The following is a 16,710-nucleotide window of genomic DNA, read 5'->3' on the forward strand; positions in this document are numbered from 1 at the left end:
ATCATATTTGCAAGAAACTTTGATCTCTCACCTCCATAAGTACCAATTAAGGGAAAGTCGGGGTTTGGGGGGGAAGCATCCTATACTTAATAGCAGCTATTACCAAATGATTTGGGGGGTACATAACAGAAGGCCTGTTCAGCCAAAGTCATGGAAGACTCAGGGGGAGGACAAATGCTTGCTTGCCACTAGACGGAGAAGTCCATCCTTATTTAGATGATACTTTTTCTCAGGTTAGATATATGTAAAAAGCACCTCAAAGAGCAGAGGTATGTTCTGTGGGGTTCCGGGCTGCCTTTGAGGACCACACTGCTCATATGCATGAAGGATGCAGTACGTAGGCATTTGGACAGACTCCTGCTTTAAACCCCAGACGGAGGCAGAAAAGAAGACCTGGTCTCTTATGCTGGAAACCCCTCAGGACGGAGACCCCAGAACCACCACTTGCCATTCTTGTGGCTGGTGAAATGCCTAATATCATTCAGCCTATGGAGTTTTAGTCTCTGTCTAATTTTTGGAGGTAAACTTTTATTTTTCCCACTCTCTGCCTTGCCGGTACTATATTCTACTTTCTTTTGGGTCATGAAAACCTCTGGGAGGTTCTGCTGCTTCAAGAACTGAGAAACTAGGGAGGGGGGAGAGAGAAGAAAGGCCCTCTACTTAACAAAAGGGTGACTCCAGGCTTTCTCAAGGCGCTCTCACATAGATGGCTGAGCGGCCTAGGTGCCGCAAAGCTCTAGGGACGTGGATTGCATCACTGGGGCTCTGCAAATCACAGCAACAGGGCACATTCCTAGAGGTGGGAGAGAGGGGCTGGGGGGTGGGTTGCCCATGTCAGCAAAGGCAAGCGATGTAAGAGGAGATAGGCCAAGGGCGTCCTCCCTGCCATCACCATGGGAACCAAATGTGGCCCAAGACCTGATGGCTGAGGGGTGGAGGGAGGATGGCAAAGTTGTAAAGGCAACTTTTTCTTTTAATGTTTATTTTTGAGAGAGAGAGGGAGAGACAGAGTGTGAGCAGGGGAGGGGCAGAGAGAGAGGGAGACACAGAATCTGAAGCAGGCTCCAGGGTCCGAGCTGTCAGCACAGAGCTCGATGCTGGGCCCAAACCCACGAACTGTGAGATCGTGGCCTGAGCCGAAGTCGGACGCTGAAGCAATTGAGCCACCCAGGTGCCCAAGGCAACTTTCTTAATAAGAAAGTTTCTTAATAAGAAAGTGACAAGCAATAGATCAAAAACTTAGATCTTTATAATGCCTGTGGAGATTTTATGCTTATGACTTCAGTGGGAAACTAAATAGAACTTCCAAGTCTTTGGGAAAGTGCCGAGGAATCTGGTTTGACATAAAACTGTACAAATGCTATCTGGGACCATCTCAGGCCCTGAAAGAGGAGTAAGTAAATAGCTCCATTAACTTTCTTTGGCCATGTGTCATCCAGGCTATCAACAGCTTTGTCCTGCCCTCTACATGGAAGAGGTCAACAGGTCCCAGAAAAGAAATCCTGGTTCGTAATGAATCATCCCGGCAGCCTATGGGCCCTGGGAGAGGCTCTGCAGGGGTGAGGGTCAGAGCATGGATGGGTAGGAGGAGGATCTGTATTTTGTAATGAGTACCTTCTTGCTTTCAACCCCACAGACTCAAACCCTTGCGTTATGAAAGCACACAATGAGTTTCCCTTAGGTGCCACACCTGAGGCAAGAACAAGAGGGATCTTTGGCCCGAAGATTTGACATAGCAGGCCAGCTAGAGAAGTCAGAATTATAATCCTGGATCTAGAAGAGCAGCCTAATCTCAAGCAAGCCATTCAAGTCTCCCCCCTTCTGGAAAACACCTCTACCGACCCCACTCAGGACTGTAACATCTTGTGATGTGGAGAATTAATCCAGCCTAGTGAAGCCCTGTGTCTATTTACATTGGATGCAGAAGCGTTACCACTTCTCCCCTGCAACACACAGCAGAAAGCCAACCAAGGTGGGAAGGGGCGTCACAAATGGAGTAAGTGTCCAGACCCAGACACCCTCACCTTTGGCTTTCAGGCCGTGTTAGGAGCAGGGGAGGTGATATTCCCAGTTTTGTTCCCTCCGTTTCTCTCTCGCTCTCTCTCTCCCTCCTTGTCTCTCTCCTCTCTCATGCACGAATATGCACGTACATTCTGCTTGAGTGTGTGTCTCTCCAAGCTCTCTTGAGTAAAAGAGAAGCTTTCAAAGATGCAGGGAGGAGATACCCTCTCAAAACACTCCAACCTCCTGCTACAAATTTCTAGGGCAGTGGGACCTGCCCGTCCAGTCCAGACAAGCGGGCTTTCCCTTGACAGGGCTCAGGCAATGGAAGTTTGTGGAGAGAAGCCTCAAATGCCTGCCCAATTCCTGCTGTCCACAAACAGAACTCAAGGGCTTTAAGTTAGCTAACGTGGCTAACGGGACAAAGTTTGCACAGTGTATTAAAAGGCTAGACTTGGCTTAGTTTTCCTTGTACTTTATACCACCTTTAATTTCTTTTTTTTTTTTTTTTTTTTTCAACGTTTTTAATTTATTTTTTGGGACAGAGAGAGACAGAGCATGAACGGGGGAGGGGCAGAGAGAGAGGGAGACACAGAATCGGAAACAGGCTCCAGGCTCCGAGCCATCAGCCCAGAGCCTGACGCGGGGCTCGAACTCACGGACCGCGAGATCGTGACCTGGCTGAAGTCGGACGCTTAACCGACTGCGCCACCCAGGCACCCCTACCACCTTTAATTTCTGACACAACAGATGGGCAAGGCCAGTGTGTCCCGACAGATGAGAATGATGGATGTTGCAAGAGCAGGTGAGGAAAAGGGCAAGGAGCAGGCAGAGGGCAGGTGAGGAAAGGGGAAGACAGAGAGAGAGAAAGAGAGAGCCGGCAAGCACATGAGAGCGTGCTCTGTTCTTTCCTACCTACTTTGGCCTCTACTCAGTAGAACTTCCATTAGTATAGGAGGGCCAAGACATAGGCTGACATGACTGATTCATCTAAACAAGCCAACATTTGCTGAGTTTTACTCTGGCGTCGATCTTCAAAATTTTGAACACTGGTGGCTAAAGCTTCCGTTCTGGGTGGTTGACTAGAGTCAGTATTGCTGGTTCTACCTGAATAGGCATCTAGTAAGTGGCCACCACTGTTCCAGAGAGGCCATGGATGGATCTACTGGTACCTGGAAGCCAACTCCAGCTTCCAGGAGCCCCGAGGCTGCTGGCACCATTAAAAACTGCAGCTGCTAGCACATCAGGCTAGTAAAAGCCAGCGATGGCTCTTCTTCTCCCTGCCCCAAGTTGAGCGTGGCAGGTCCCAAGTCTTGTACCACTGCACCTGTCTGGTCACGTAGGTGGATGGTATTAGCTATGCAAGGCCACCGGGCTTTGTGTTTTGTTTTCTCATCCCAACCACTATGTGGGACCTTGAGGACACCTAGAATCCCTGCAGAGAGTTTGTTTGGGGGTTCCTTGAGGGGCTTTGGCCCCTCTCTCACTGCCCTAGAGGGCCACAGAACAAACTCGACCATCCCCACGTTGGGGATTTCTCCAAGGTTAGTGCAGACAGCTTAATGCTCATCAGGCAATTGGTCTGAAGCATAAATCTCCACACACCCCTCCACAGGGAAGCATGAGAGAGAAGTAGAAGCGAGGTCTTAATCAGATCCTTCATGACTTGGTTCACCTCACTAATGAAAATAGGAGAATCCCCTGTGCCCCCTCATGGCTACGCAGTAATATTCTTGGATGATAGGTTTTGTCCATGAGATTCCAGGCTCTGTGATGCTCTCTTCTCCCCATGGAGAGTATTGACATCATGTTCCTTTACGGTTCTAGGATAGCCATTAGGGGAGACCTATATCCCTTCTTCCAATGCGACAGCTGTCCTCAGTCACCAAGCACAAGCCTGGCCTGTCGGAGGCGTTAACCTGACACCACATATACATGTGGTAAACTGGACGTACAAGCTCTCAAGTGCACCTTGCACATCTATATCGGACATGACGTCCTGGAGCCTCTACAATGTCCCTTGGCCATTACAGATACATCACTGAAGTGTTACTACTCAAGTATGATAGCAATCGGAAGAAAGGGCGGGGCAGCAACTTTCTGCGAAACGTCTTTGGAGACGCATTGGCACTGTTTGTGGTGTCATTCTGTGTCTGTGTGTTGGTGTGTCGAGGGTTTAATTCATTTCCTGAGCTACAAAAAACGAAGTGTGGTAAAAGAATTTTAAAACTGCTGGAAGGAGCACACACTCCTGTTGGATGATTCCACACACTCTTGTGACATAAAATGTCACACAGGATTTTGTAACCACTGAGGAAGAAAAGCTTTTCGACACACCTGAGCCTAAACCCTCTCTTTGCAAAAACTACTAGGGCAATGTTCTAGTCTTTGATCTAAGTGAAGGTTACACAGGTGTAACATAAAGGTGTGTTCATTTTGTGCTAATTTATTAAGTTGCACATCTATAATTAATGCATTTTTCTATATGTGCCATATTTCAATTAAAAAGTTTTAAGGATGGGGGTGCCTGGATGCTTCAGTTGGTTGAGCGTCTCTTGATTTTGGCTCAGGTCATGATCTCACAGTTTGTAAGATCGAGCCCGGTGTGGGGCTCTGTGCTGAGAGCACGGAGCCTGCTTGGGATTCTCTGTCTCTCTCTCTGCCCCTTCCCCTCTTGCCATCTCTCTCAAAATAAATAAATTTAAAAAAGAGTTTTAAGGACAAACTTGGCTAAAAAAAGTACATTTGCATTACGAGGCAGGAAGGAAGGAGGTATGTATGGGGGCGTCGGGAAGAGGGAAGCATAGTCTGAGAGAGCCAATATTGAATTCGGGCAGGGGAAATTAGAGTGGTGGAGACAGGACTGAGAGAGAGAACTTTAATTAGGCTTTGTTAGAAAAACGATCTGTTGGTCTGAAAAAATTCCGAGTTAAACATACATGAAGTTTTCATTTGGTTGTTGAGTATACATGCCAATCCTTCTACCCATAGCAATATCATAGCAACAATGTATCATTGGCTGCCAGATCAGAGGCCTGTGGAGGAGGGCCAAATTTTTTAGATTTAGATTTTTAGATTTAGTTTAATCTTGTTCCATCCTTGAGTATGTGTTGTTCACTTCATGTGCAGAATTAGTTCCCCTACTATTTTATAGACACTGGGTGGGGATATAGGGATATAAAGTTTAATATACAAAAATTCAGTTTCCTCTAAGAACCAATAGTCCTTAGGAGTAAAACAATGATCACAAAGATGAAGTTTGCTAAATGTAGCCTTTCTGGAAAAGGAGACGTCTCGTGCATAATCGACAGGAACTAAGAACAAAACCGGGACAGGTCAACCAGGAAAAAAAAGCCTCCCCCAAATCCAGATCAGCCATTTGATGCTTGGAGTTGTTTATGCTCCAATTAAGCCAGCACTTTGTTCAGTTAACCTCCATTTGACCTACAGAAGAAGCAAGTTGTTTTCTGGAGCTAGTCATTAGTTGAACTGTAACCGATATTCCCTTGATGGCAAAACTTCATTTAAGTTGAAAAAGGAAAATCAATAAACAGATGACCTGAGGACTAATGAGCAAGGAGCTCTGACCCCATCTATCAGCCTTCCCCAAGGAACAGGGAGGCAGGAGGGGAATCCAGAGACCAGGGAGGGAGGCCAGGGCAGGAGGCTGGGGAAGGACAGGCCTGACCGCACAATGACGCAGGCTACCTGGGAGAACGCGATTCCAAAAGCCACTCCAGCGATGATCCCCATGTTTGTCTCCATGAAACTGGTCACCAGATCGTAACAACCCTGCAGAGAGAGAGACAGAGAGACACACAGAGAGAGAGAGAGAGAGAGAGAGAGAGAGAGAGAGAGAGAGAGAGAGGTGGCCTCAGAGATGTGTTTTACCCAGGCCAGACTGGGCTGTGTTAACTTGCGACACTCCCAGCAAACATTGTGACCCCGCAGTCAGCAAGTACAACTGCAACTCACCCTAGGAACTCTCATTAGCATTCTTTTCAAACTTAAAAAAAAATCAGAAAAATTCCAAACATACAGAAAGGCACAGAGCGTAGTACAGTGAACCCCGAAGTAACTCCTTCTCTAACCTCGCAATTAACATGTGGCCAATCTTGTTTCATTTAGAGCTCCTCACCTCTCCTCCCCTGGCTGGATTATTTTAAAGCCAGTCCCAGATATATACTTTCAGCCAGAAATGTTTCCGTAGTAGGATTAAATATAGCAGGAAATCTGTAAGATCTATGAGGCAAATGCTGTAGAGGTAGGGAAGCAGACTCGAAGGATACAAAGGCATTCCACATCCTTGCACGGAAAGACTCAGCATCACAAACATAGTTACTAGCATTTTGACAACAAATGACAACATCTCAGAAAAAAAAATGAAATCATCTGGTTAGAGAATGTGCTTGAATGCCTGCCACCTTTATGGTGTTTGGGGGTTCTTCCTAAGGAGATCATTATTTTATTTTTTTAAAACAGGGAAAAACCTATGTCTGAAAGTCCTCTTTTCCACAAATTTACTATGTGACCTTGGACAAGTCACTTCCCATTTCTGGAGTCAGTTGACTTTATCCATAAAATGAAGTGAATTTCCCCATAACGTACTATGAAATCTTCAAACGTGATTCAAACCAACACAAGTTTTACCAATTTCAATGGTAGTTTGATACTGATAATGTGAATCACCTTTCTTTAAAATAAACGATCTGGTTGGAGTTCAACAATGTTGCTGAACAAGTTTTTTCACTGTTGTTTTTCAGGATTACATTTTATCAACCTAGTCTAGGTAGTAAGCACCACAGTTTGTGTATCGCCCATAATGCAAAGGCGAAAGTGGACTCTTCCTGTTAAGTACCCAACAGGTTGAACTCTGTGTGTGCGTGTGCCCGTGTGCATGCATGCGTGTGTGTATATTTATTTGCAACTGGACCACATCAACCTAGATTTCTGAACTGACATAACAGACTCAGAAGACATGGTCTTTTTCCAGTTTTCTGAGAGAGGGCTTCTACTTAAATGTCTAAAGTCTGCAAAAATCAAGACATTGATTTCAAAAGGGGGCAAAAAGGATTCTTGCTTATCAAGAAAGACACACTAAATTGCAATAATATCTGAAGAACACACAAAAAAACACGTCTTCCACATTTAAACTCAAAATTTAACACTGTAATATTTCTCGTAACTTACGAAAATTCTACCAATGCTGTACCTTCTAATGAGTGATATTTTATGTAGCCTCAGTCTGTCTGCAGAGAAGTACATTAACGTAGCAGCAGTGCTTTAACATGTTTCCTTTTTTCATGTGATTTTTTAGAGAGAGAGAGAGCCAGCCAGCGAGGGGAAGAGAGAGGGGGACAAGAGCTGTGTTGACAGCACAGAGCCCGACGCGGGGCTCGAACCTACGAACCGTAAGATCATGACCTGAGCTGAAGTCGGACTCTTAACTGACTGAGCCACCCCGGTGCCCTTGACACGTTTTCGATGCAATGGGAAAACTACACTTCTTGGTTAGCTGACGCAAATTTGAAGGCTGGGGGCGGGTGGGAAAGGAGATATATGACTGCTTATGAGGAGTTCTGCAAATTGATTCTCTCTTTATTGTAGAAGATTGCTTGCTGATTTCATTTTTACTAGTGAAAGTATAAAACCAAACTACTTTTCAAAAGGTGGTGGAAGGGAGAACAGGTTGGGTTAGGAAGAATTCAAGGAGAGAAAAGAAGAGAGATGGATATTTGAACACTTTGCCAAATGGTAGCAATTAAGACAGAGCTTTGCTGAGATGGCCGTCATGACCGTATCTTCTCCAGGCCAGTGACGGTCGGGTGGAGGAATGAAGTTCAGCCCAACACCAGTGTTAGGTCAGCTCAAAATATGAAAACACAAACCCAACCACACAAACCAGAGAGAAGCAAGGTGGGTGAGTTTCTTACTCTGCAATATATTTTGGCATAGACATTTTTCCTATGAACTTGGATTCTGCATTTTGCTAATGCATGATTTCTATTCTGTTGTAGGAGATTCCACAATCAATCACATTTTTGATAAGCCCACGCCACTTCAGCAAGTGAAACCAGAAAAATGAGGTTCCCGCCATTAGGGCAATTGTGACAAAATCGTTCTCTCCAAACCTTGCTTCTCAAAGTAGGGCTCTTCCAGGGGCAGCAACAGCAACCATCACCTGAGAGTCTGCTAGAAATGCAGAATCTGAGGTCTCGCTCCAGACTCCAGAATCTGTCAAATCCCCAGGTTATTCATTTTTAATGAATTTTAATGAATGTGACCAATATCTCCAGATGTTTCATATGCCCTTTAAAGCTTGAGGAGTACTCTTCTAGAAGAAAAGTTCTCACATGGTTTTTCACTCCACAGAAGAAAGCAAATTAATGAAGCCTATCAGAGGAGGGGGTTACTTAAAATGAGAAGGATGGAACTGATTTCGCTTTTTTTGTTGTTGTCTCCACAGTGTAAGGGCAAGGCGGAAATAAAGGCTTTCCATCTCTAGACTCATCTCCGTTACTCACCACGTGGACCCACAGGCCCATCCTCCAGATCTCAGCACAGACCGGCAGACCACAAGGACTGCCGTGGTACTAGAACACAGGCCGTGTTTGTATCCCACGCCATGGTCCCCACTATACCGTGATCTTACCTGCCCACAACAATCCCTTTTAATTTCCTAAAATGAAAGCCTGGTGGTCCAGGTGTGAGATAAATCTACAGAGACCTGCTAAGTGTCCTAGGAAACATCCAGAGACAGAATAGGTCATTTGCTTGCCCTCTCAGCATGTCGAAATCAACACAGTCGCCAGTGGGAAACAGCTGTCAGTGGCAGATGTTTGATATGAGGAGTAGACAGCTCGTCCCAGGCAGGTTCTGGGAAGAGGTGTATCAGTAGCGGCCAACAAGAATAACCATCTCACTTCCTCTTGTTCTTAAAAAAGGTCAAGAATTCCTATGGAGTAGGGGCTCAGTCAATGCTGTTTAGCCATGTGAACCTGCAGCTATCTCAACATCCTGCTAACAAAACCAAAATAAATTCCATCCCTCACACAAAACAATAAACATCCTGCTTAACTATTCTCACCCCCCCCCCCGCCCATTATTTGTACAAGGTAGGTTTCTCAGGCTGCCAGGAAAGAGCCAAGAGTCATCCTTCTGTGCTATTAAAGCATAGGGTTCAAGACACCAAAAGATCTACAGGGATTTAGAATATATTTATTCTAGACAACAGGATTCCATAGAACTACAATGTGGCAGTAGTTAAGCCTCCCGGGGGAGGGAGCTGGGGGGTGGCTAACACTTACAAGTATCTATACTATTAGTATCTTCACGTCGTCCCCATCTCCTGCCTCTTACAGGTGGGGTATCTGAGCCTCAGACCCAAGAACTTATCTCAGTGGTTCGTGTGGGCATTGAATGGGAATATCTGATAAGACTTAGTAGACAAATTTCAGTTTTCACTCACTTTTTCTCCACGGAGAAAGCCAGGTCGGAGGAATTAAGCACCTTTTCCAGGTATTTGAGGTGGCCAAGAAAACGTAAAGCAGGACGGGGGCAGGAGGTGGGGTGGGGAGGCAGGGAGTGAGGTCAATTTGTAGGTTATCAATGAAATGGAAAAAATGTTACCCTATCTTTCTTTCTAAGGATCACAGAGATGCACTACAGGCTACGGCTCTCAACTTGCTTTTGAATAGTAACAAAAGACCCTCCAGCCGGGGCCCTGGGGTATCTTTCCTAATAAAGGACACGGTGTGGTGTAGTGGAAGACAGACCTCACCATCATCAGGGTGATGTTTACGTCACAGTTAGCATTTAACATCGCAGTTCACGTTTCTCTTGTCTATACTCTGGGCCAGGCACTGTGCTTTAGATACTTTATGTCACTCAATCCTCGTATCAATCCTAGGTGGGGGGGATCATCATCTCCCTTTTACTGATGCGAAAAAGAAGACGGAGAAAGGGTAAGTCACTCGATCAGGGCTGCACAACCAGCAAGTGGCTGAGCCAGAATTTAAACTGGAGTCTGACTCCAGAGCCCATGCTCCTTCCTGACTTGTAGATCTCCACCTTTCACAAAGGAAATTTCGCTGTAATGGAAGACTTTATCCAGGTTGATGGCTGCCTGCTTCAACAAACGACCTCCTGAGACTTTGCTATGCCAACGTCTCACAGCCAAAAGCATTTCTTATCTTTTATAAATTGGAGCGTCCACTGCAGCTGGGTATGCTCGGCGCTTCGTAAAATGGCAGCATAACAACATCTATGGGGGCTCAGTGGGGATGTCCACAAGGAAACCAGAAGTTACCTTACTGATGAGAGGCAAAGGAAGCCTCACGCTTTGGATTTATAAGAAAATTCCAGTAGGAGCAGATGTCCTCTGAGCTAAGACAGGAAGTGGAAGCAGTCAGTACCGAACATCTTAACCTCACGACACCAGTAGCAAGCAATAAGCCCAGAATGACAGAATGAGCTTCTAGAATGGCAACAATGCTCTGTAGCATTTATGCTACAAATACCAACATTAAATGGGTAAAATATAGAAACCATTTCTTAACATTCTAATCTTGAGAACATGGCTATCTTCTATGAATTATTCAGTAGTTGGCCCAGATCACATCAAGTTTTGAAGACCTTGCAAGAACAGAATTTTATCTTAGTAAGAAAAGATAATTTACCCGATGGCTGCGGAACAGCAGGTAAAGTCAACAATAGGGTGTTTTTTTCCCCTCCCTTCTGTTTTACCAAAACATATTTTTTATCTGGAATTTCTCTAAACAGTTAAGAACACAGACCCCCTTCACACAGTTTTATCATGCCTTCATCATATTCTCTGTGAAGTGGGATACAGAATTGGTCTTCCTTTTTTCTCTGACTACTGAAATTTTATTTCCTTCATTTTTAGTACGTGCTACCTTGCAGATTTCTTTTAGCCGTCTTTTCCTCTCTCTCTCTCTCCCTCTCCCTCTCTCTGATTTCTTTGGGAGTCAGGATTCTGACAGTGAGTTGAAGCGGAGTTGCTGATTTCTTTTCCTAGAGCCGAGAACGCCCTAAAATAAAGGCCACCCTCCTGGCAGGAGCAGATGTTGTCTGTCAACTCTAGTCCCCCTTCCTGCTAAGGACTGGCACCCAGCTGTGAATAATTCCATGTTTAGAAGGTAGATTAAGCAGAAGAAAGACAGCCAGAAAGAAGAAAGGCAACATTCCCTGTCCGACATCCGCACCAGGGTGAACAGGAACTGTAGCTAAACCTCCCTAACTACGCCTGGTAGCTTCTTGCTGACTCACAGCTCACTCCTTCAGGAGCGGACAGCCTCGAGTGCCTCTCCCAGGCTCCAAAGGGCTGCACAGAAAGATCCCGCACTCTCTCCTGGACTACATTTCTAACCCGTTTGTCACAGTTCCATAGAAACGACAACGAAAAGCCCTCCCCCAAACATTCACCACGGATCCCGTCAGGGCTGACAGGAAGTGTACCTTCTGGTTAACTTTGGTGGCCGCCACAGTCAGATTGTGTAGATCCTGGGAATTGCAGTCGGTTTCGTTCATGCAGCAACTCAGGGGGATGCCGCGCTCCAGGAAGTAGGGGCTGGTGCTCCAGTTGGTGTAGTTCTGCACGCCACAGCAGCTCAGCTGTTAACGGGGGAGGGGAAGAGCCAAAGGGTGCGGGTCAAAGACAGAGCAGTCTCCTCCCTCACGACCCTGCACCGTTTAGAAGAGAAACACGGGCCGAGGCCCTGAGTGAACAGGCACAGCTGTGGTGAGTACAGATGAGCTGAGACTCCATTAACTATTATATTCACCGGGAGGCTCAACTGGACTGAGAAAAAGGAAGTCAATCCTAGATTGCGATTTTGTGTTGGCTTCCTTACCAAGTCCACAAAGCAAAGCAGTAGGTTCTCTGGCCTGGATCAGCCTCAAAATCAATAGTTGGGTGCTATTGAAGGTACAGATCAACAAAATCAGGATACTGATGGGGAAGCCGAGACAAAAATGGTTTTAAAAATCTCTTTTTAGGGGTGCCTGGGTGGCTCAGTCGGTTAAGCGGCCGACTTCGGGTCAGGTCACGATCTCACGGCTCATGAGTTCGGACTCCGCTGTCAGTGCAAAGCCCGCTTCAGATCCTCTGTCTCCCTCTCTCTCTGCCCCTCCCCTTCTCGTGGTCACGCTCTCGCAAAAATAAATAAACATTAACAAAACTAAAAAGCTCTTTTTAGACCTTATAGATCTATAAGATCTCTACTGGTAAGTAATGGTTTAGGGTGGAGAATGATGTACACAGAGGAAGAGAGAGCTGTTGTTGGTAAACTACAGCTCACCAGCTGCCTGATTTTGTAAATCAAGTTTCACTGAGACACAGCCACGCCTGCCCATTTACACAATATGGCCGCTTCTGTGCCATAAGAGCAGAGCCGCGTGGCTTTGACAGAGACTGTACCACACTCAGAGCCTAATTACCATATGACCCTTTCCATAAAAGATGTGCCAACCCCAGACATAAAGAGTATTCAAGGAAATGGGGCAAAAGTGGAAATGGATTAGTGACTGGGTAAAAGGTAGCTAGTTCCTTACATTCTTCTAGCAACTTTTCTGTTAAGTTTGAATTTTTATCAAAATACCAAAAAGAAAAAAAAAATACTGCTTCTGAAGTAACAAAACAAAACATGCAAAAAACACCCCAAACCCAAAACTTCCCCGGGTGCTCCAGATGGGCCATCAGCTTGAGCACCTCCAGGCACGAGACCGCCATTTTCCTCATCTCCTCTGCAAAGCATCAGGCAGCCTAGGGCCTTCCCACTCCCGCCAGACCCTCGGCTTCTCCTAGGCCCCCTGCCCACCCCACGACACCGCCCGTGCCGGTAAACACGGCTCATCTGAGCTCTCCACCCAGCCTATACACACCACTTCCAGAATGCTCAGCAAGGCTGCCTACACCCACTGCCTCCTTTTCGAGGCTTCAGATTTTCAGGGCAAGCTAGCTTTCCTTGGGGTGTTCCTAATTCATACTGACAAAAGGCAAGCCACAGGCAGGGGGCCCTCTTGATACCAATGGCCCGGATAACTGGCCCCTGGACCAGTGCTGGGTGTGAACTCTTGGACACAGGACCGGAGAGCGGGAGTCAAGAGCAAAGGCTGACGGCCCCCCACCCCCAGCAGCCCCCCAGGCCGAAGGCGTGACGTCACGGGCGGTGGCCAGCCCAGTCTCCTTCCCTGGGACTTACGCTGCGCTGCACGTGATCCACCGCCCGGCTCCTCTCATCGTTGCCATTGTAATTCTGCATGGCATCCGTGTAAGTCCTCAGGAAGGTGTCCTTGATCTATGGAAGACAAGGGGGAGTGCGGTTCTGGTCCACTGCCGCCCAAATGGACTCATGTTCATGCCCACTTCTACCCCAAGATGACCTCTTCTGAAAAAATCTCTGAATAAATGTAGGCCAGGGAGGGAATGCCCTGTTTCCTGAGACAAAAGACCCCAGAAAATTCGCTGAGGGATTTGAAAGAACGTTCCCCTCATCCCCAATCCAGAGGAACCCAGTGAAGTGGCCAGTTTCTGAGAGGGCTGTGAGGGTGAGCGGCCAACCTCAGGCCTGGCTTCTTCTACTTATGGTCTTCGAATTGACTGATGCCCACCCTTCTGTCCATAACTTTTCCTGCCCTTACTCAGAAGAATAACAAAGGACAGGCCACTGGAGGGCAGGAAGCCTGCTGTGGCTGTGACGGGAAACAGATCCCTGTTCTAACATACAGGGGGAGGGCACAACCAACTTTCACTTACCTGTCCTTATAGGGGCCAAAAAGAGAGGCTAAAAGATATGAACTTTTCTTACTACTAAGTAGTTAACAAAACCCCTCCCCTCCTCTGCGAGCGCATTTGACTGTGGGGTAACTTTCGAGCTCTGTTCCCCTGGAAACCTGCTGAAGGTAGAGTCTCAGGCGCGTTACCAGGCAACTCCACACTTAGGGTAAGACTGCCCCCAATTGCCCACATGACTCTGGAGTCGGGGGGACAGCGGATGACAATAACTGCCTGCTGGGAAGCTTAGGGCTAAGTACGGTGGCTCTCTTGACTAGGCATGCTCCTTGCTGAAATACTGGACGGTATGCCCATGGGATAAAGAAGAGATCAGTAGGCACTAGTCTCATGGAGCTTCTAAGCCATGGTGGATGCCACACCTGGCTGTGTCCTTTCATGTCACTGCACCTGCGTTGTCTGTTGTGGGCAGGTGCACACGGAATAGAACCGGGCCGCTTTGAAGACCCACTCGCCGGTGGTCAGAGTGGCATTGCAACCCCTCCCCCTCCCCCCAGCTCCCTTAAGTGTTTCAGATGCACAGAGGGGAGGTAGATAAGGGGGCCCAGGCACTGGGTATCAGGGACCACTGAGAGAACCCCCCACCCCTAGTGGAGCCCAGTCACGGCAGTATATTGGGGGGGAAGGGGGCAAGGGCTTGGCTGCATCTGGGGTTCGCACACCCACTGGGGGTACCGCTAGGGCTGCCGAGGCCGTGACTTCATCAGGTTTCGCCTCACCTGAGAATAAGAATAGGGAATCTAATTCCAGATACGGCACCTGCACAAGATGGGTTCTAGAAGTCAGCCTTGACACCTGAGACTGCACCTCTGGTAAGGGGAAAACCACAGCAAGTAGGGGAAAGGGGCAGAAAGTGCATAAGCCAGCTGACTGGGAACTGAACTTGGTCAAGCACAGAACCAGGGTCTGGGACAGATCATGCCAGACTCTCAACGGCCTCATTGTCTTTTCCACCTCTGTCTTGCGCTTCTTTTCCTTTCTAACACGTGCGTATCTACTTGTGGCTTTACTGTTATTTACAGGGTGTGCTAACAGCCTATGGGGCGGGGGGAGAGGGTTGTCAGAACCAGCCCTGCCTGACCTATCACCACTATACGTGTCTGAAAGGCGACACCACGGTGGCTACAGACAGCATGAGGACGTCTTAGCTCTGCCTGAGAGGCTCCCCATGGTCTGAACAGAGCAGCCACAGTGAGAGTATGGGTGAGAATGGCCACACACGATACCAGACAGCCAGCAGTGTCCTTGAAACTACATCACGATCACAAAACAGTATTCGAAATCCTTTTTCTCCAGCTTTAGAAGTCTAAAATAGGACATGTGAATTAGAAACAAAGCGCTGTAGGGGTTTCAGATCACGACTGCCTTCTCTCCCTCCGCAAGGCTCCTCGCATCTGGCCTCCGTTTCTACCCCCCCAGTTGGCAGGGGGTGGCCCCCAGGGCTCTGGGGAGGAGACAGGGGAGCCCAGGCTGTTTGGGGGATACCAAGCAATCACAGAAATCTTGGGCCTTGCTGAAGCTGCTATTTTAAAAGGAGTATTTAATCTACTTTGAAGGTCACTTGCTTTAAAACCGGGTGGAGAATCATTTCAGGCAGTAGCTATATCAAGAAATAGAGGATCAACAACTAAGGTTTTGAGTTTGGCGAAATTCCTGCGGCATTTAGATTTTTATTGGCATTTCAGCCCATATTAAGTGACATTTGGAAAACAGCGATACCACCGGAGATGCCAGCTAGCCCATATGTGCCCTTTACACATTGTGAGAGGTTTCAGAAATCCTCCTCCCAAAGCCCCTTTCAGTGAGTTCTGTACTTCGTGTATACTCACCTCATGACGAAACACGAACCCTGAAATGCCAGCTACCAGCTCAGCCAGGAACACCAGGGACAGGAACATGGCATACTGAAAACCAAGCACACAGGGACAGAGTCAGACACGTCAGGATGGAAATGAGTGTTCCTTCGGGGTAGCTAACTTCTTATCACAGGGAATCACACAAATCCTCATATTCCCCAAAGTTTAGGAAAAGCTTAAAAATACCCTTGTCCAGATTTCCCCACATGAGCCTCAATATAGAAACGTGTCTGTTTAAATATGCGCGAGCATTTTGGGCCACACATGCTAAGGAGAGCACATCCGGAGACTGGGCTCAACCGGGAGAAATCTGGAAGGGCTTTTTATAACTCAGGTATGCACTACTTGTGATGCCAGAATCGTCGAGTGGGAAAGTACTCTGGAGGTCGCAGGACACCGTTCTGCCCCGTCCGGGAGTCCTTCAGACCACCTCGGTCACGATGGTCAGCCGGCACCTGCATGCACCCTTCCTCTAGCATCTGTGAGCCCAGCCTAGTCCCTCCACCCACGCGCCCCTTGCAGCCCATTCAGTTTTCACACCGTTCCAATTGCTGGAAAGGCTTTCTTTCTCCTGGCCACAGTCTGCCTCCTTGCAACTTCTACTCCCTGGTGTCAGAACCGCTTTCAAGAGCTAGAAGCACCAGCCCAACCTTGCTCCTCCACAATCGCCCTTCGTATGTGGGAACACAGCCATGGTGCCAACCTGCTGCTTCTCTTCAGGTGGGCAAATCCCTCCAGTTTTCTTGAGCAAAGCTAATAAAATGGCTTCCAAACCCCTTCCTCTGTGACTGTACCGATCCCATCCTGACAGAAAGACCAGAACACGCACAGGTCAACGTTCTTCCTCGATACGGTGATCGTGCCTGAATGTAGCACTTACAGCAGGGGCCGGTGGGCTCTGTACCGGTCTTGTTCTGCACAGTGTGTGGAGTCGCTAGTCTTTAAAAAGCAAAGAAGCTGTACTACTAACACTCTCCATAAGCATCCGAAACCCTTAGTGCTTCTTACTCATTTCACGCTTCCCGTACTTCCCAAGTTAAG

The 16,710-nt window shown here is 47.4% G+C and overlaps 1 protein-coding gene and 1 long non-coding RNA gene across 3 annotated transcripts in view; both read right to left on the reverse strand.

Moving 5' to 3' along the window:
* The window catches only part of TSPAN7 (tetraspanin 7), a 125,358-nt gene that overhangs the window by 4,548 nt on the left and 104,100 nt on the right, over positions 1-16,710 (reverse strand). The window contains exons 3-6 of one of the 2 annotated variants that reach the window (XM_081793283.1): positions 15,643-15,717; positions 13,224-13,319; positions 11,479-11,634; positions 5,710-5,793 (exon numbers count right to left, since the gene is read on the reverse strand). In XM_081793283.1, coding sequence (XP_081649409.1) covers positions 5,710-5,793; positions 11,479-11,634; positions 13,224-13,319; positions 15,643-15,717 — 411 coding nt within the window. The remainder of the gene's footprint in view (positions 1-5,709; positions 5,794-11,478; positions 11,635-13,223; positions 13,320-15,642; positions 15,718-16,710) is intronic. The other variant, XM_081793282.1, reaches the window with a different exon arrangement.
* On the reverse strand, positions 522-5,703 carry LOC145714138 (uncharacterized). Its single transcript, XR_014136792.1, has 2 exons — positions 2,731-5,703; positions 522-2,486 (listed from the first exon to the last, which is right to left on the reverse strand). It is a non-coding gene; the product is annotated as an uncharacterized LOC145714138 (long non-coding RNA).

This window comes from Panthera onca, chromosome X (genome assembly GCF_046562875.1).
Source record: "Panthera onca isolate mPanOnc1 chromosome X, mPanOnc1 haplotype 2, whole genome shotgun sequence".
NCBI lineage: Eukaryota > Metazoa > Chordata > Mammalia > Carnivora > Felidae > Panthera > Panthera onca.